Raw genomic sequence first — 20994 nt, 5'->3', positions numbered from 1 at the left:
ATGCTAATCATTTGATCTCAGTCAGTTTCATGGGAATATGCATTTAGATATTTTACTTCAGTGGGCTAAATCAGGGTCACACAGAGTGTTTATGGGTAATCTTAAACATATGTACTTTGAAACAAAAGTATACATCTCACACACGGTTATGAGCTTAAAAAAAGTAGACACATTTACCATGTCAGATATAGAGTTAAAACGTATTGAATTTAGAGTTTGCATCCCAATATTACACTTTATATACTGTGTATTCTGAAAGTATTCAGACCCCTTCCCTTTTTCCACATTTTGTTATGTTATAGTCTTATTCTAAAATGGATGAAATAAAACAAATTCCTCATCAATTTACATACAATACCCAATAATGACAAAGGGGAAAACAGGTTTTTAGAATTTTTGGAAAATATATAAAAACATAAAAAACACATACCTTATTTACATAAGGTTTCTCAGACCCTTTACAATGAGACTTTAAATTGAGCTCAGGTGCATCCTGTTTCCATTGATCATCCTTGAGATGTTTCTACAACTTGATTGGAGTCCAGCTGTGGTAAATTCAATTGATTGGACATGATTTGGAAAGGCACACACCTGTCTATATAAAGGTCCCACAGTTGACAGTGCATGTCAGAGCAAAAACCAAGCCATGAGGTCGAATGAATTGTCTGTAGAGTGCCGAAACAGGATTGTGTCGAGGCACAAACCTGGCAAAGGGTACCAAAACATTTCTGCAGCATTGAAGGTCCCCAAGAACACAGTGTCCTCCATCATTCTTAAATGGAAGAAGTTTGGAACCACCAATATGGTGCTCACTCCGACAGAGCTCCAGAGTTCCTCCGTGGAGATGGGAGAACCTTCCAGAAGAACAACCAAGGTTCATCTTCCAACAAGACAACGACTCTAAGCACACAGCCAAGACAACACAGGAGTGGCTTCGGGACAAGTTTCTGAATGTCCTTGAGTGGCCAAACCAGAGCCTGGAATTGAACCTGATTGAACATCTCTGGAGAGACCTGAAAATAGCTGTGCAGCGATGCTCCCCATCCAACCTGGCAGAGCTTGAGAGGATCTGCAGAGAAGAATGAGAGAAACTCCCCAAATACAGGTGTGCCAAGCTTGTAGCGTCATACCCAAGAAGACTTGAGTCTTTAATCGCTGCCAAAGGTGCTTCAACAAAGTAGTGAGTAAAGGGTCTGACTACTTATGTAAATGTGATTTTGCACGTTTTTTTGTTGATACATTTGCAAAATTTCAAAAAACGTTTTTTTGCTTTGTCATTATTGGGTATTGTGTGTAGATTGAGAGAGAAAAAACGATTTAATACATCTTAGAATAAGGCTGTAACATAACAAAATATGGAAAAAGTCAAGGAGTCTGAATACTTTCCGAATGCACTCTACATCACAGAAGACTGAAATATAACAAAACCTTTTGATATAGAAACACTGGGCGTCCGGCATTTAATTATTGAATTTTTTTGTAATTATGAAATTCTGAAGAAAACAAATTATAACATTCCACCCATGAGGCCACTAGAGGGCGATTTGGTCATATGACTTCAGGAAAGGGCTACAGCTTATGGTGCTAACAAACTATTAGCCTTTCTTTTAGGACGGTTTTTGTTTCAATCAAAACATAGGCCTATATCCTGCCTAGTTGGGCACACTGTTCAGGTAATTTTCCAGAAATATTTTTACCAGCTCCATATGTTCTCAATTAGACATTTTTTGGGGAGCGCCGCTCCTCCGCCCTACGGCAAGACTACATCCCTAGTAAATATTTACCATGACTGGCAGAATACCCACTATTTGCCCTTCATCAACACAAAACCACGTCAGCCCATCCTCTTTATATTTACTGTACACCGTGTGCAGTCAAATATCAGAAACTGAGCTACGTTTTTTGTGCAGGTCTTTTGCAGCTTTTACTACATAAATTCTTCGATCCTAGCCAAATTCCCTCATCTGCTTGCATACGCCTCCCCTATATCAAGGTCCTTTGGTACTTTCTTTATCAACCTGGTCTCAGAGCATTTCGTATTATTCTGTACATAAATCGAGGCACTCCGTTTAATGTGATATACACTGCTCAAAAAAATAAAGGGAACACTTAAACAACACAATGTAACTCCAAGTCAATCACACTTCTGTGAAATCAAACTGTCCACTTAGGAAGCAACACTGATTGACAATAAATTCCACATGCTGTTGTGCAAATGGAATAGACAACAGGTGGAAATTATAGGCAATTAGCAAGACACCCCCAATAAAGGAGTGGTTCTGCAGGTGGGGACCACAGACCACTTCACAGTTCCTATGCTTCCTGGCTGACGTTTTGGTTACTTTTGACTGCTGACGGTGCTTTCACTCTAGTGGTAGCATGAGACGGAGTCTACAACCCACACAAGTGGCTCAGGTAGTGCAGCTTATCCAGGATGGCACATCAATGCGAGCTGTAGCAAGAAGGTTTGCTGTGTCTGTCAGTGTAGTGTCCAGAGCATGGAGGCGCTACCAGGAGACAGGCCAATACATCAGGAGACGTGGAGGAGGCCGTAGGAGGGCAACAACCCAGCAGCAGGACCGCTACCTCCGCCTTTGTGCAAGGAGGAGCAGGAGAAGCACTGCCAGAGCCCTGCAAAATTACCTCCAGCAGGCCACAAATGTGCATGTGTCTGCTCAAACGGTCAGAAACAGACTCCATGAGGGTGGTATGAGGGCCCGACGTCCACAGGTGGGGGTTGTGCTTACAGCCCAACACCGTGCAGGACGTTTGGCATTTGCCAGAGAACACCAAGATTGGCAAATTCGCCACTAGCACCCTGTGCTCTTCACAGATGAAAGCAGGTTCACACTGAGCACGTGACAGAGTCTGGAGACGCCGTGGAGAACATTCTGCTGCCTGCAACATCCTCCAGCATGACCGGTTTGGCGGTGGGTCAGTCATGGTGTGGGGTGGCATTTCTTTGGGGGGCCGCACAGCCCTCCATGTGCTCACCAGAGGTAGCCTGACTGCCATTAGGTACCGAGATGAGGTCCTCAGACCCCTTGTGAGACCATATGCTGGTGCGGTTGGCCCTGGGTTCCTCCTAATGCAAGACAATGCTAGACCTCATGTGGCTGGAGTGTGTCAGCAGTTCCTGCAAGAGGAAGGCATTGATGCTATGGACTGGCCCGCCCGTTCCCCAGACCTGAATCCAATTGAGCACATCTGGGACATCATGTCTCGCTCCATCCACCAACGCCACGTTGCACCACAGACTGTCCAGGAGTTGGTGGATGCTTTAGTCCATGTCTGGGAGGAGATCCCTCAGGAGACCATCCGCCACCTCATCAGGAGCATGCCCAGGCGTTGTAGGGAGGTCATACAGGCACGTGGAGGCCACACACACTACTGAGCCTCATTTTGACTTGTTTTAAGGACATTACATCAAAGTTGGATCAGCCTGTAGTGTGGTTTTCCACTTTAATTTTGAGTGTGACTCCAAATCCAGACCTCCATGGGTTGATAAATTGGATTTCCATTGATTATTTTTGTGTGATTTTTGTTGTCAGCACATTCAACTACGTAAAGAAAAAAGTATTTAATAAGATTATTTATTTCATTCAGATCTAGGATGTGTTGTTTAAGTGTTCCCTTTATTTTTTTGAGCAGTATATTATGTTTGGTGTGGTTACATATGACAGGTGGTGACTAAAAACAAAAGCAGGGTGTTTTTTTTGGTTTCGCCGTCCAAGCAAGGACTTTTTGCATGGAGGTCAATGAGAGTGTCGATTTTGGTCAACAACAAAAATGTATGGCTTATTTTCTACTTACTTGATCAAATAGACGTTTTGTGGTGCTTAAGTTTTTTCAGTGTACTGATATACAGTAAGTAGGACACGTGACATCCCGGTATCTTTCAGAAAATTTGCGTGCAAGTCCTGCCTCTCCCATCTTCTCATTGGTTTATAGAAGCAGGTATCCACGTGCCATCTCAATGGTTATACCCATGTGGGTGACTCAAAGACGAACGAGGTCGGTGGCATAATGCATCTAATTTATGAAAGTTGCCAATCGCAATATAAAGTCAAGATAAGAAAAAGCCTGGAAGGAGGAGAGATGACCTAGAAACGATTCGGTTGACCGTTTTATGTGTGGATTAATTGGCGGAGTAGAGGACCTTGTGCATTTCAGGTAAAATAACTCAATGTTTATATCCCAAGACAAATTAGCTAGCAAGTGCAAGCTAGCTAGCTAAATTGCCATAAATGTTTCATGCTTTTCGACCTGTCCCCAAAATAATGTAATTGGTTCAGAGTTTGTTTTGATATTTTAACCTGAGTGTCGTGGGGGGACAAAATAAAGTATGCACGCTCGCAGCCGGTTTGGCATCCGTGTTTGCAATCTCCACATATTACCATCAGAGAGCAGCAATGAGCCATTCAAATTTGAAGTTCACGAGAAAATGAAGTCAGATGTCAACATCTCGTTCCACGCAAACTTCACACCGGGCGGGGAAACCTATGTGAAGTAGCCACAATAAGGATTAGCCACAATAGTGGAATTTACGGTTGACTTCAAAATAAAAGTGATGCAAATGGCTACAAATGGTGCAATCGTGTCATTTGGACTAGATAATCCTAAACAAGTTTAGAACGTTGTTCCAAATATATATATATTAAACAAAAGACAATAGTTCATTTGAAAATGTTATTTGACAAAATATTTAAAATCGCACTGGGTGTATTAGACTTCAGAATTGCATTGGGGGCAAACTTATTCCACTATACAGCCTTACCTATGGATTGTTGATCAATGAAATGGGGTATCAGTGAACTCGGTGACACCCACAGAACACAACTGTGAAGAATTTACACCAATATTTACATTGTAGCTCAAAGTGCGGGACTCTGAAAGCACTGTGAAGTTTAGTTTTAGCTTATTAATTCGACCATTTAAAAAAAACAAGCACACAACTTGAAAAAGTCATACATGCACATGAGTAAATTCATCGAGGATTTCACACAAAGTCTGGGACTTATTTCCATTGTGGTCCTCTTGAGACAAGACGTCTAGGCAAGATCAAGCACGGTTGAACACAGTTTGACAGCGAGATGATAATAAAACATAAAAACAAAGAGAAAAATCGATTTCATCATTGCAGTTACATCATAGGGTACATGCATATGCAGTTACATCATAGGGTACATGCATATGCAGTTACATCATAGGGTACATGCATATGCAGTTACATCATAGGGTACATGCATATGCAGTTACATCATAGGGTACATGCATATGCAGTTACATCATAGGGTACATGCATATGCAGTTACATCATAGGGTACATGCATATGCAGTTACATCATAGGGTACATGCATATGCAGTTACATCATAGGGTACATGCATATGCAGTTACATCATAGGGTACATGCATATGCAGTTACATCATAGGGTACATGCATATGCAGTTACATCATAGGGTACATGCATATGCAGTTACATCATAGGGTACATGCATATGCAGTTACATCATAGGGTACATGCATATGCAGTTACATCATAGGGTACATGCATATGCAGTTACATCATAGGGTACATGCATATGCAGTTACATCATAGGGTACATGCATATGCAGTTACATCATAGGGTACATGCATATGCAGTTACATCATAGGGTACATGCATATGCAGTTACATCATAGGGTACATGCATATGCAGTTACATCATAGGGTACATGCATATGCAGTTACATCATAGGGTACATGCATATGGGCACAGCAGACATCCAACATTTTTTTTTTTTTTACTATATATTTTTTTTAAAGCTGCCCAGCGCGGACGTCGTTTTTATTTCATTCCACTCTGATGCTCCAGTATACAAGAAAGTACCATTCCCAGCATTACTCCTGAACCTGTATAAGCGCACATTAGCAACACCTGATCTGGGAGCTGTGATTGTGTGCATCCCTAATATGGGGAAATGAATCAGTTAGATATCTGGGCGCAGAACCATAAATACTCCTGTAAACCAATCTAATCTGAAACACCCTAGCCTCAACAGGCAGTCAGTTGAGTTCCTGAAAGCAGCTCCTGCCTATGTGAGTACGTAGACTTACCTTCAATACTACCCTGATCAGCTTATTCTGGGCTATCTGGAGCTTCCCCTTCAGAAGCTTAGATAAGCCCCCAAACGAGGAAGCTTCCATCAAGGATGCGTCCCTGGTAGCTAATGAGAGGTTTTTGTAGTGAGCCACATTAAGCTTCCCAGTCAACCTACTATGTGTATTGGGCATGCATATTGCACTGTACAGCCTAACCTTTGGATTGTGGATCAATCAAATTGGGTATCAGTCTACTGTGACACCCACAGAACAAGTGTGAAGAGTTTAAACAAATATTAGTGTCATAAGGCTGTACAGTGGTTTCAGAGTCCCGCGATAAGAGCTACAACACTAATATTTGTTTAAACTCTTGACAGTTGTGTTCTGTGTGTCACTGAGTAGACTGATAACCCATTTGCGTCATCCACAATCCATAGGTAAGGCTGTACAGTGCAATAGGCTAACTGGGGAGGTTATTTCCTACAGTCAAAGTTCCACAATAAGAGCTATGACACTAATATACTAAACAAAAATATAAACGCAACGTGTAAAGTGTTGGTTTCATGAGCTGAAATAAAAGATCCCAGAAATGTTCCACATGCACAAAAAGCTACTTGCTCTCAGATTTTGTGCACAAATTTGTTTACATCCCTGTTAGTGAGCATTTCTCATTTGCCAAGATAATCCATCCACCTGACAGGTGTGGCATATCAAGAAGCTGATTAAACAGCATGATCATTACACAAGTGCATCTTGTGCTGTGGACAGTAAAAGGCCACTCTAAGATGTCTCCAGTAGTGAGAGAGCATGCAATTGGTTTGCTGACTGCAGGAATGTCCCTGTTGCCAGAGAATTTCATGTTAATTTCTTATGGTAAGCATCGTTTTATAGAATTTGGCAGTACATCCAACCGGCCTCACAACCGCAGACCACGTGTAACCACACCAGCCCAGGACCTCCACATCTGGCTTCTTCACCTGCGGGATCGTCTGAGACCAGCCACCCAGACAGCTGATGAAACTGAGGAGTATTTATGTCTGTAATAAAGCCCTTTTGTGTGGAAAAACTCATTCTGATTGGCTGGGCCTGGCTCCCAAGTGGGTGGGCCTAAGCCCACCCATGGCTGCATCCCTGCCCAGTCATTTGAAATCCATAATCCTAATTCATTTATTTCAATTGACAGATTTCCTTTAAAGGATCTGTAACTCAGTAAAATCATTGAAATTGTTGCATGTTGCATTTATTTTTGTTCAGTATATATGTGTAAACACTTCACAGTTGTGTTCTGTGGGTGTCACTGAGTAGACTGATACCCCATTTCAGTAATCCATAGGTAATGCTGTACAATGAAATAAATATTCCCCCAATGCAATTCTGAAGTGTAATACATCCACGGTGCAATTTCAACAGATTTTTTAAATATTATTTTACATCAATTTAACTCATTATTGTCTTTTGAATTTATATATCAAATCTCCAACGTTGTTTAACATGATTTAGTCCAAATATGATATGATTCCGCTATTTTTAACCATTTGCATTCATTTCAGTCAGGGACTTTTATTTAGAAGGCGAGCCGTAAATTCCAATATTGTGGCTAATCCTTATTGTGGCTAGCTTCACGTAGGTGGGCAGAGATACATGGGATAGCGAATCGGATCGAGGATAGCTAGTTGAATCGATAAAGATGGCGACAGCGAGAGACGCCGAAGATAAAATTATTATCGCTAATAAAAATAAGACATGTTTTTTCAGATAGGTGCAGAAAGGATACCTTTATAACAAAAATAAATTCGCTCATACTGTTGCATTTTGTTTTTAACTTAAAGTCCCGTGTGCGCAAGCGATTTGTTTTCAGAGGAGCTCCACAGTTCTATTTCAAGTTAGCAGTGTTGGCTAGCTAGCCTGATTGGATCTCAATCGCTTATGGATTTCTAGGATCAGGACGAATGTCGTTTGACTGAAAATCGACTTTACGCGGGATTGAATTTGCTACAAATTGTTCATGAACCGATTGGACAACATAGTTTATTTTACGTTGGGAATATAGCCATTCCACTGGCCCGGTGACACGGAGTGTCGAGTCGGAGTGCCTGACCGTCATGTATTTTCTAACTGGCTGGCCCCGGAGGCTACTTTGTCCACTGAAAAGTGAAGAGGAACCGTTTCATATTCAGCCCAACTCACAGAGGTTTTACTTCGCTGTGTTGTCAGAGACTCAACTAAGCATCTGGTTTAGTCGGGTAAGCAACGACTTAATCGCCGACGAACTGGGTAACCGCTACCTAGCAGTTGTTAGCCAGTTAGCTAGAAGCAAGCAAGCTAAGTTTTGTCTGTGCACACTGGTTGCCTCGTCACCGACTTTATCATGGCATGGTATATTTAGCTAGCTAACTGTCATGGCTATCATTGCATACAGGGACTTGGAAGAATGCTAGTAGCTGGCGCAACAAGCATCAGCTGTTTGACAAAAGTACTAGCTAGCTAAGCTAACGTTGCACAAAGCATGTATTCAGTCCAGTATTATAATAAAGTATGTACCAAACTAACGTTACGTTGGCTAGTAGTAGCTAGCTAGATAGTTAAGTACATGGCAAATCACAACGTTGCGTTATCGCCACTAATATTTAATACATTTAATGTAGTTTAATGAGGATTATGTAAGAATGATATTTAATGAAATCCAAAGTATTTAGCTAGGCCGGCTTTTGTAAGAGCTGCAAATCAGAGCTATAATCTGGTGTACTCAATTCAGCATTAAAAGCAATGTTTATTTTACTCCCTTAACACCCTACCATAGCTCTGGTGCGAATTCCTTCACCGTCACTGGGTACCCCATGAAACTATCTTGAATCAAAGGAGATAATTGTTATGTATTTAGCTATAACAATGTGTAAATTACAGAGTTCCAGTGAATTTGAATACCTCCGTGTGCGTCATTCTTCCAATTTCTCTCATATCATCATGCTACTACAAATATCGCAATTTGCGATATAATCGTTTAACGTCGTTAATGACTAAATAATTCCAGACTCTGCGATATCTGTGCATATTTACGATATTATAGTCGCGTTCACATTAAATTATTTTAGTATGGGAAAGTAAGGCTTAGTTAATGATTTTAGACTTCATTTTCAACATTGATACCGCCTAACTGATAAAACTGCATAGTTTTGATTTGTAAAGCTCAAATATAATAATCATGTACATCACAATATATCTTCTTGCACTTCACAGTATACCATCAATGTCAACATCTGCAAATACAGTTATGTCAGCCCAGGTGTAAAATTAGCTCTGCCTCCATGACTAGGCTGCACAAGAGTGTAGAAGCAAGAGTGCTACATATATATCAGCAGTAAAATAGAATTAGATGGTTCTGCATTACATCATTTGTATATAGTGCAAATCTAGGCCGGTATTTATTTCCCTGTCTTTACAGGAAGTATCCTGTTGAGCTTCCCAGTTTCTTATTTTCTCCAGTGGCCTGAACATAAACTGGGAGAAACGGTAGAGAATGGACAGGATGTCCAGGAAAGGTCCACACAGGACAGGAATGTGGGTGCTGCTATAACCCTAACTTAGTGGCCGGTCCAGGCCCCCCTTGCCTTCTGTCTGCTCTGCTTGCCTTTTAGTGTTTTAAAGCTGCCAGGCATGTCCAGTCCAAGACTCAAGGCCTCTTTGAAGGTCAGCCAGCCAGACTGACTGAACTAGGCACCAAAGCACAGATCTATGGCTATCTGATCTATAAGTCATGTCAACCTCAACAGCTGGACATGAACTGATCCCATAACGCATAGTATGTTATAAATACATTTTATCTACAGTTTATAGCTCAGACGGTCCCTTTCCCCCAGAAGTTATCAGGTCTGAGCTTGGGACTTTCCTAGTCTCTGAGTTGGATTTCTGCCCCTGGCCCCATAAAGGGAACACCTCTTGCACACTTCAGTACTAGTTTCCTTCCTCCTCCATGGGAGCAGTTTCCCTCCATGGTAAACTCTCCTACTGCCTGCTCCTCCTCTGTCCTCTTGCCAGTTCCTTCCCTCTCCTATCTCTCTGTTTATCAGCCATCTCCTATGACCCCCCCATGACTCCTCTAAAGCCCATGGCTCTAATCCCATCTCTCATCAGCTTGGCCTGCCTGGCCCAAGCAGAAATCCATGTATGGGAGCAGCTTAGTCATGTAGTCTTGCTGTCACCCTGCCCTGCGCCTTGGATTTTGCACGGGCCAATATGTGCGGGAATTAACTAACTGTGAAACTCTAGGAAAATATGGAAGAGGTGGCGGTTGACAGGCAGGACCAGGTTTGGGAAACACTGTTCTAGACCTCTGGGACCTCTTCAATTACACTGACTTAGTAGAATGTGTTGTTATAAAGCATATTATACGGGAGGTTTTGTCTGAGTGGCCTTGGTGTTTGGTGTGCAATCACACAATCGTAATTTTGATTTTGAGAACAGCACTCGGTATCAGTTGACATGAAAAGACAGTTTAGCATAAGGACATTGGCTGAGTGAGGGTTGTTTATTGGTTCAGCAGAGGGAGGCTTGTTGGGGTTGATAGAGAACATCTCAATCATGCAATAATGCATCATTCCCTCAGTAAAGAGGGCAATGAGTGACCCTGGTATCCAATTGGTAGTTAGTCTTGTCTCATCGCTGCAACTCCCGTACGGACTCGGGAGAGGCGAAGGTTGAGAGTCGTGCGTCCTCCAAAACCCAACCAAGCTGCACTGCTTCTTGACACAATACCCACTTAACTCGGAAGCCAGCCACACAAATGTGTCGGAGGAAACACTACACCTGGCGACCATGTTAGCCTGCATGCGCCCGGCCCACCACAGGAGTCACTAGAGCGCGATGGGACAAGGACATCCCTGCCGGGCCCAACCCTCCCCTAACCCGGAAGACGCTAGGCCAATTTTGCGCCACCCCGTGGGTCTCCCGGGTCGTGGTCGGCAGCGACTGGACTCGAACCCAGACTCTCTAGTGGCACAGCTAGCACTGCAGTGCCTTAGACCGCTGCGCCACTCAGGAGGCCACGAAGGAGCAACTCTACCTTCCCACAGAGAAGAGGGGTCCACTAAGGTCTCAGTAGTCTGGCTCAGGCATTCCTTTCATATCAGGCAGAATACAGTTAGCCAATTTTTGAGGTGTTCTGGATGGCAGTCTACTAACCCCTTCCCCCTAAGCTTAAAGATGTCCTCCAGCAATTTTTGAACTACTACTGTTGAAAAGCGATATCTCAAGTATAAAAACAGTAATGTACTCCCACTAAAGAAAAAAAAAAAAAGGTTTCAAAGTTTTTTTTTTGTTTGTTTTATAAGACTGCAAACTTCAGGGAGTAGGGAATTGAAGGAGTTGGTTTCATGGTGATTTGTGATGTCATCAGCCCTCTCCTATTGCTTAAAGAAATTCTTCTGTACTTTTGTATACTTTTTAGCCAGTAGTTCTGAAAGTAGCACTTACGAGCCATACGTGGTCCCTGAAAATTGCATACTATGTTACATATATGCACCGCGTCATTGCTCTCTCTCTGAGGGGTTGGGTTAAATGCGGAAGACACATTTCGGTTGAACGCATTCAGTTGTGCATCCCCCCCCCCTCTGCTGTGTCCATTGAGCTGTTGCACCCACCCTGCAACCTCATTGGAGAACGCTGGGTAGGCCTTTTGCTAGCTGTCACTCAAATACGAGGGGCTGAAACCTTTTTGCTGGGACTCGACTTGCTTGAGGGCTGGCCCGCGTGGGGGGAAATGTAGGGATAATGGCCTGGCACAGCTTCTAGAAAGCAATCGCTTCAAACTATGGATTTCGTGGCTGATTTGAGGTAAAACAGCAATTCTGCTCATAGATTATGCATACATGAACTAGGCATTGACTAATCCAACCCAAAGCAGGAGGTTTAAAAATTTAAAAAAAATAATAATACTTCCTTAGTCGCCAAAGTACCGGAGCATGTCTTTAAGGAACGCTAGAGGAGCAATAGAGAACAAAAGAGGAAAGCTGGAAAGGAGACTAGAGTAGGACTTCTAAGCCTAACAAATGTCAATTCCTATGCCTTTTCATCTGCCTGCTAGTTGAATATCCTCTTCCATCATATTATTCTCAGGACCTATCTGTGATTCCGATGGGATTAGGAATCCTTACTGCAGCAAGGTCATCTGAGACCTTTGTAATATGGTTACTGTATGAAAATGTCTGTTTGAAGTCGGGCCCTTGGGGTTATTCTAGCTAATTAGCATTAGTGCTAGGCTAGCTGGGGCTGTGCTTGACTGAATTAATTGGGTTGTGGGGGAGGTTTGGTTTAGAGTTACCCCTCCCCCACATGCGAAGAGTCCCACTGGGGCAGTTACAGTATAGGCTAACTACAGTCCCTGTCTACATCCCACCCCCACCCTATCTATGTGGAGTATATACACTGAGTGTGCAAAACATGTCAGACTGACCAGGTGAATCCAGGTGGAAGCTATGATCCCTTATTGATGTCACTTGTTAAATCCACTTCAATCAGTGTAGATGAAGGGAAGGAGACGGGTTAGATAATGATTTTTAAGCCTTGAGACAACTGAGATATGGATTGTGCATGTGTGCCATTCAGAGGGTGAATGGGCAAGAGAAAATATTTAAGTGCCTATGAACGAGGTGTGGTAGTAGGTGCCAGACGCACTGGTTTGAGTGTGTCGAACTGCAACGCTGCTGGGTTTTTCACGCTCAACAGTTTCCCATGTGTATCAAGAATGGTCCACCACCCAAAGGACATACAGCCAACTTGACACCACTGTGGAAGGCATTGGAATCAACATGGGCCAGCATCCCTGTGGAACATTTTTGACACCTTGTACCCCAATGAATTGAGGCTGTTCTGAGCACAAAAATGGGAGAAACTCAATATCAGGATGGTGTTCCTAATGTTTTGTTCACTGTGTATATCAGCCAGTAACCAAGTTTCCATCGCTTTTTATGCGAGTGAAGTACGTTGGATAAAATGTAATTGATGGCCTGATGGAAACAGAAAATGTGTCGGTTAACTTTCCACATGTCGACAAAACAAAAAAACGTTAGGCAAGGTGTGATCTTTTTGTGTCGGTAAAGTTAGGCGAGAAATGTCGGTGGAAACGCTTTTATGTGCAAATATTGATATAGTAACCATTATATCGACGTAAACTTGGAGTCACATGATGACATGTCGTAAGACCCTCCCTCTACAACTCGTTGGGAAAGCATGCCGTTTATTAGGGTACAGATGAAATAAGTTATGAACTTCCCAGGGTGGTGAAAGTGCAAGGTGATGAGCTCGATGCTCCTTTCCAATAAATATCGAGGGTCTTATTCTGGTGACACGATCATCAATGAATGGCTGCCGTTTGACAATCTCTTTTGTCCATGAATGTCATCGTGTATGCGGGCTACAACTGAACTGTATCTGTGAGCTGTTTGCTTGAGCGCACATGCCGATATCAGTGGGCACGCTCGCTATATAACGCACATTTTTGGGGGGTGATTAAACCATCAGTGGAGTTGAAAATGTGATTGAAACCCATTTAACTTCTATTTTTTTTATTTGGTACATGGGAATTTAACTGCAAAAGGTATTTTTATGTGCACTACATATTTATGCACAGACTTTTATCTGCAACAAGTCAATTTGATGGAAAAGCATATCTGGTGGGGGAAATGCACATATTGTTTTTATGCAGATTTTAGAATATTTGCATGGAAATCTGTCGCCAATTGGAGGGAAACCTTGCTATTGTTATAGTAATTGTGCGTGACAGGCTGTCCAACCTAGTTGACATTCACGTTAGCATTCCGTGTTGCTGAAGCTGCAACATAACTACAGCCATTTCTGACTGAAAAGTTCTGTTATCAAAATCCCCAATTTGTTTAGGAAAAAAGGTGTATGCATCGCATGCACATGATCAATGGGGCCTGACCTATATCATAATTACATCAATAAATTGGTTCTAACAAACTCTGAACACCGTAACGCGTGACAGCTAAATGGATGCAGAGGACGTGATAAATAAACTTGACAAAAATTTGACTAGTTGTGGAAAATACTGGACATTAAGATAAAGAAGGTAAGGCGAAAGCGCTGCATGCATATTATGTGTACCAAACAGGTGCTGTTTGGTTACAGTATATATTTTCTGACCGGTTGGAACAGTGTAAACAACACTAAATAAATTAGAAACATTTATTACAGCATCAACTAAATACAGACGCATTCATTTGTGAATGCAATTGCGTAAATGGAGGAGTTTATTATTTATGCTAATTATTCAAGGGTCAATTTATTTTATTTTAAATCTAAAATGCTTGATTGCGTTTCAAATCATGAATGACTCGTATGCTGTGTGATGACATGACCTAATTATTGATTGATGCAAAGCCTATATAAATATTAAAATACAGGGCTAAGTAAGTTACGGTATTGATTAAACAGGATGCACTCTTAGGCCTATGGTTAGATAGTGGTTAAACAAGGCTGCTATGCTAAGCCTACTAATGATAATGACATTATTACTATTATGATCCTCATAATAATAAGTAATAACAATAAGGAGATCAAGAAAAAGGAGGGTTATTTTTAGTTGTTGAAATCTGATAATTTGTTAGTGTAAACGGCACTAAATAAGTTATAATATCAGAGGCTGTTTTAACGAAAACAAGTGTAAAGCCTATTACAGCATAGAAAATATTAAAAACAGCCACATTTGTGAAATTGTTTATCCAACATGTGGTTGCATGAGGCTTGGTGTTCACGGAATCAGTAGGCTATTAAGCAAACACACTAACAGGCAACAGAAACAGGATCTGTCTTATTTGTGTAGATATACAGTACCAGTCAAAAGTTTGGACACACCTACTCATTCCTGGGTTTTTATTTATTTTTTACTTTTTTTACATTGTAGGATACTAGTGAAGACATCAAAACTATGAAATAACACATATGGAATCATGTGTAGTAAGCAAAAAGGTGTTAAATCAAAATATATTTTAGAATCTTCAAAGTAGCCACCCTTTGCCTTGATGACCGCTTTGCACACTCTTGGCATTCTCTCAACCAGCTTCATGAGGTAGTCACCTGGAATGCATTTCAATTAACAGATGTGCATTAAGTTCATTTGTGGAATTTCTTTCCTCAATACGTTTGAGCCAGTCCATTGTGTTGTGACAAGATAGGGCCGTCTTCTGTATACCACTCCTATTTGGTAAAAGACCTCATGAGGACCTCCACAGGCAAGGAAGACCCAGAGTTACCTCTGCCTCAGAGGATAAGTTAATTAGAGTAACCAGCCTCAGAAATTGCAGCAAATAAATGCTTCACATAGTTCAAGTAACAGACACATCTCAACATCAACTGTTCAGAGGAGACTGCATGAATCAGGCCTTCATGTTTGAATTGCTGCAAAGAAACCACACTAAGAAGACGAGACGTGCTTGGGCCAAGAAACACGAGCAATGGACATTAGACCAGTGGAAATCTGTCCTTTGGTCTGATGAGTCCAAATTTGAGATTTTTGGTTTCAACTGCTGTGTCTTTGTGACGCAGAGTAGGTGAACGGATTATCTCCGCATGTGGTTTCCACCATGAAGCATGGAGGTGTGATGATGTGGGGGTGCTTTGCTGGTGACAGTGTCTGATTTTATTTAGAATTCAAGGCACTTAACCAGCATGGCTACCGCAGCATACTGCAGCGATATTCCATCTGGTTTGCGCTTAGTGGGATTATCATTTGTTTTTCAACAGGACAATGACTCAATACATGCCTCCAGGCTGTGTAAGCGGTATTTGACCAAGGAGAGTGATGGAGTGCTGCATCAGATGACCTGACCTCCACAATCACCCAACCTCAACCCGTTTGGGATGATTTGGACCGCAGAGTGAAGGAAAAGCAGCTAACAAGTGCTCAACATATGTGGGAACTCCTTCAAGACTGTTGGAAAAGCATTCGTCATGGTTGAGAGAATGCCAAGAGTGTGCAAAGCGGTCATCAAGGCAAAGGGTGGCTACTTTGAAGATTCTAAAATATATTTTGATTTAACACCTTTTTGCTTACTACATGATTCCATATGTGTTATTTCATAGTTTTGATGTCTTCACTATTATTCACAAACTTTTGACTGGTGCTGTATATATGGATGATTGATAAAGCCAGGCACATTTAACAGTTAGGCTATTGATTATAGACCTATTTAAGTTGTGGTTTCCTCTCCTCACTTTTCTTAGACAATTACGGCAAGGGCTATTTTTCTCTTAACTATTATTACCGTTCTATCAACACACTTGTCAAAGCATCTCAGTGCTAGAGGCGTCACTACAGACTTTGGTTCGATTTCAGGCTGTATCACAACCAGCCGTGATTGGGAGTCTGATAGGGTGGCGCACAATTTGCCCAGTGTCGTTAGTTGGCCCAGGGTAGGCCGTCATTGTAAATAAGAATTTGTTCTTAACTGACTTGCCTGGTTAAATAAACTCGTCACTCCCGTTCTACAACTTTGGCGCAGTAGGCATCAAGTCACTTGCAGATAATGTTGCATAAATCATGTATCATTTTCACTGAACGCTATCAGTCAGCATACAGTAGGCCCTAGATGTTTCAATTGCTGGACTTAGAGGCATGCCCAAAAATAACACCATTTTTATAATATTACAGTTCATCAAAACACTCGTAATTCCCATTCAACAACTAAATCGCTTAGGCATGCGCTCTATAGGGATAACTTCAAATAACATGATATACAGTGCCTTCGGAAAGTATTCACACCCCTTGACCTTTTTCCCATTTTGTTATGTTACAGCCTTATTCTAAAATGGATTAAATAAAAACAATTCCTCAGCAATCTACACACAATACCCCATAATGACAAAGTGAAAACCGTTTTTTAGAAATGTTTGCAAGTGTATTAAAATAAACAGGAATACCTTATGTATTATTGACTACCTGGCCTGATGACTCCTTGCTGTCCCCAGTCCACCTGGCTGTGCTGCTGCTCCAGTTTCAACTGTTCACCGGACATGCTACCTGTCCCAGACCTGCTGTTTTCAACTCTAGAGACAGCAGGAGCGGTAGAGATACTCTGAATGATCGGCTATGAAAAGCCAACTGACATTTACTCCTGAGGTGCAGACCTGATGCACCCTCGACCACCAGTGTGATTATTATTATTTGACCCTGCTGGTCATCTATGAACATCTTGGCCATGTTCTGTTATAATCTCCACCCAGCCAGAAGAGGACTGGCCACCCCTCATAGCCTGGTTCCTATCTAGGTTTCTTCCTAGGTTCTGGCCTTTCTAGGGAGTTTTTCCTAGCCACGTGCTTCTACACCTGCATTGCTTGCTGTTTGGGGTTTTAGGCTGGGTTTCTGTACAGCACTTTGACATTAGCTGATGTAAGAAATGCCTTATAAATACATTTGATTTATGTAAATAAGTATTCAGACCCTTTTCTATGAGACTCGAAATTGAGCTCAGGTGCATCCGGTTTCCATTGATCATCCGTGAGATGTTTCTTCAACTTGATTGGAGTTCACTTGTGGTAAATTCAATTGATTGGACGTGATTTGGAAAGGCACACACCTGTCTATATAAGTTACCATAGTTGACAGCGCATGTCAGAGCAAAAACTAAGTCATGAGGTCGAAGGAATTGTCCGTAGATTTTTTTCGAGCCACAGATCTGGGGTAGTGTACCAAAATATTTCTGCAGCATTGAAGGACCCCAAGAACACAGTGGCTTCATCATTCTTAAATGGAAGATGTTTGGAACAACCAAGACTCTTCCTAGAGCTGGCCGCCTGGCCAAACAGAGCAATCGGGGGAGAAGGGCCTTGGTCAGGGAGGTGACCAAAAACTTGATGGTCACTCTGACAGAGTTCCTATGTGGAGTTGGGAGAACCTTCCAGAAGGACAACCATCTCTGCAGCATTCCACCAATCAGGCCTTTATGGTAGAGGGGCCAGATGGAAGCCACTCCTCAGTAAAAGAGTCATGAAAGCCCACTTGGAGTTTGCCAAAAGGCACATAAAGATTATGAGAAACATAAGATTCTCAAAATTGAACTCTTTAGCCTGAATGGTCATGTCTGGAGGAAACCTGGCACCATCCCTACGGTGAAGCATGGTGGTAGGAGGATCATGCTGTGGGGAGGTTTTTCAGCAGCAGGGACTGGGAGACTAGTCAACATCGAGGCAAAGATGAACGGCGCAAAGTACAGAGATCCTTGATGGAAACCTGCTCCAGAGCGCTCAGGACTGCAGACTAGGGCGAAGGTTCACCTAACAGGACAATGACCCTAAGCACACAGCCAAGACAACACAGGAGTGGCTTCGGGACAAGTCTCTGAATGTCCTTGAGTGGCCCAGCCAGAACCCGGACTGTAGAACCTTTTCAGGATCTCAGGACCCATGCCAAATCTTTTTAGTTTCCTGAGGGGGAATAGGCTTTGTCGTGCCCTCTTCACGACTGTCTTGGTGTGTTTGGACCATTCCAGTTTGTTGGTGATGTGGACACCAAGGAACTTGAAGCTCTCAACCTGCTCCACTCCAGCCCCGTCGATGAGAAGGGGGCGTGCTCGATCCTGCTTTTCCTGTAGTCCACAATCATCTCCTTAGTCTTGGTTACATTGAGGGAGAGGTTGTTATTCTGGCACCACCCGGCCAAGTCTCTGACCATCTCTCGATAGGCTGTCTCGTTGTATGTGATCAGGCCTACCACTGTGTCGTCTGCAAACTTAACGATTGTGTTGGAGTCGTGCCTGGCCATGCAGTCGTGGGTGAACGTGGAGTACAGGAGGGGACTGAGCACGCACACCCTCGGGGGCTCCAGGGCAGATGTGTTGTTACCTACCCTTACCACCTGGGGGAAGCATGTCAGGAAGTCCAGGATCCAGTTGCAGTGGGAGGTGTTTAATCCCAGGATCCTTAGCTTAGTGATGAGCCTTGAGGTTACTATGGTGTTGAACGTTGAGGTGTAGTCAATGAATAGCATTCTCACGTAGGTGTTCCTTTTGTCCAGGTGGGAAAGGGCAGTGTGGAGTGCAATAGAGATTGCATCATCTGTGGATCTGTTTGGGTGGTATGCAAATTGGAGTGGGTCTAGGGTTTCTGGGATAATGGTGTTGATGTGAGCCATTACCAGCCTTTTAAACCACTTCATGCCTAAAATGGCGCCGGAAGAAATGGCAGCAGTTTTACGGGCGCCCAACCAATTGTGCTATCTGTTATTTGTAACTTATTTTGTACATAATGTTTCTGCAACCGTATCTTACGGCAAAAAAGTGCTTCTGGATATCAGGACAGCGACCACTCACCTCGGATTAGACTAAGATTTTTTTCTTCAACAAGCAGGACGCACAGGACATTCTCCGAACACCCGAGAAGGACAACATCACAGTTATTTGCACGAGGAAGAAACGCAGGTACAGAGAACACAGAGCGGGATGCCTCGTGAGGATCCGCAGAAGGCGAGTGGGAAAGCTGCCGTTACCGTCATTACTCGCCGACGTGCAATCATTGGACAATAAATTAGACAAGGTACAATCACAAATATCCTACCAACGGGGCATCAAAAACTGTGAAATCTTGTGTTTCACAGAATCGTGACTCAATAATGACATGGATATTCAGCTAGCGGGATATACGCTGCACCAGCAAGATAGAACAGCAGTAAGACGAGGGGAGGCGGTCTGTGCATATTTGTAAACAGCTGGTGCACGAAATCTAAGGAAGTCTCTAGATTTTACTCTACTTCAGGCCAGCAAAATCTAGAGATCTTGTGATAAATTGCAGGCCACACTACAGGGCTAAGATTGAATCGTACTACACCGGCTCCGACGCTCGTTGGATGTGGCAGGGCTTGCAAACTATTAGACTACAAAGGGAAGCACAGCCGCGAGCTGCCCAGTGACACGAGCGTACCAGACGAGCTAAATCACTTCTATGCTCGCTTCGAGGCAAGCAACACTGAGGCATGCATGAGAGCATCAGCTGTTCCGGACGAGTGTGTGATCACGCTCTCTGTAGTTGACGTGAGTAAGACCTTTTAAACAGGTCAACATTCACAAGGCTGCAGGGCCAGACAGATTACCAGGACGTGTGCTCCGGGTATGTGCTGACCAACTGGCAGGTGTCTTCACTGACATTTTCAACATGTCCCTTACTGAGTCTGTAATATCAGCATGTTTCAAGCAGACCACCATAGTCCCTGTGCCCAAAAACACGAAGGCAACCTGCCTAAATGACTATAGACCCGTAGCACTCACGTCTGTAGCCATGAAGTGCTTTGAAAGGAATACACTGTATATAGTGTATATCACCAGTAGTAGCCTACATTTAACGTTAATTCCCATTAATATCTCATCTGCAATGTTTGTAAATTAATATTATTTATTATAGTGGTTTACCATTCTCATTGTCTGAGTGGACACATTGTTTGCAAAACTCACAACCTATGCTACATTCTTGAGACAAGTTCTTGTTTATTTCATTCCATTTACAAGTTTTGTCATTTCAGTCATTGTCTTTTGTTTGAAATGCTCCTGACAATGAGTAACGTTGACCTGATTACGCATAGAAGCAGAACTAGTCTATCTGGCCTGCATGCAAATTAGGCCTATAAATGTTCCCTTTTGGGGATGTCTGATTTTAGTATTTCTGATTGTCTTATCTCACCACCACTAATGAGCTGAGGAGTTTTTCTTCACCTCAAACAGCAAGGTAACTAAGTCTGCTTTTAGAATCAGTTGAGAATGATAATAGTTCCTCAAAGTATTCGAAAAATATTTCCAGCTCTCTGCCTTTCGATAACTACTCGGTAGTAAAGGGAAAAATGCTCTGATCCAGTGGAAATGTCATAACATTACTTCTTATCCCTTGTACAAATAGCCTAGGGTTGTGCCAC

The 20994-nt window shown here is 42.6% G+C and overlaps 1 protein-coding gene across 1 annotated transcript in view; it reads left to right on the top strand.

The window, feature by feature from the left end:
- The first annotated feature begins 7713 nt into the window (after positions 1 to 7713).
- LOC106561454 (guanine nucleotide exchange factor subunit RIC1) overlaps positions 7714 to 20994 on the top strand; it is a 76260-nt gene continuing 62979 nt past the window's right edge. The window contains exon 1 of the mRNA XM_014125432.2: positions 7714 to 8329. Within this exon, the coding sequence (XP_013980907.2) occupies positions 8189 to 8329 (141 nt within the window). The 5' untranslated portion in view covers positions 7714 to 8188. The remainder of the gene's footprint in view (positions 8330 to 20994) is intronic.

This window comes from Salmo salar, chromosome ssa01, assembly GCF_905237065.1.
Source record: "Salmo salar chromosome ssa01, Ssal_v3.1, whole genome shotgun sequence".
NCBI lineage: Eukaryota > Metazoa > Chordata > Actinopteri > Salmoniformes > Salmonidae > Salmo > Salmo salar.
The sequence above is the reverse complement of the archived record's forward strand: the minus strand, read 5'-3'. Positions and strand labels throughout refer to the sequence as shown.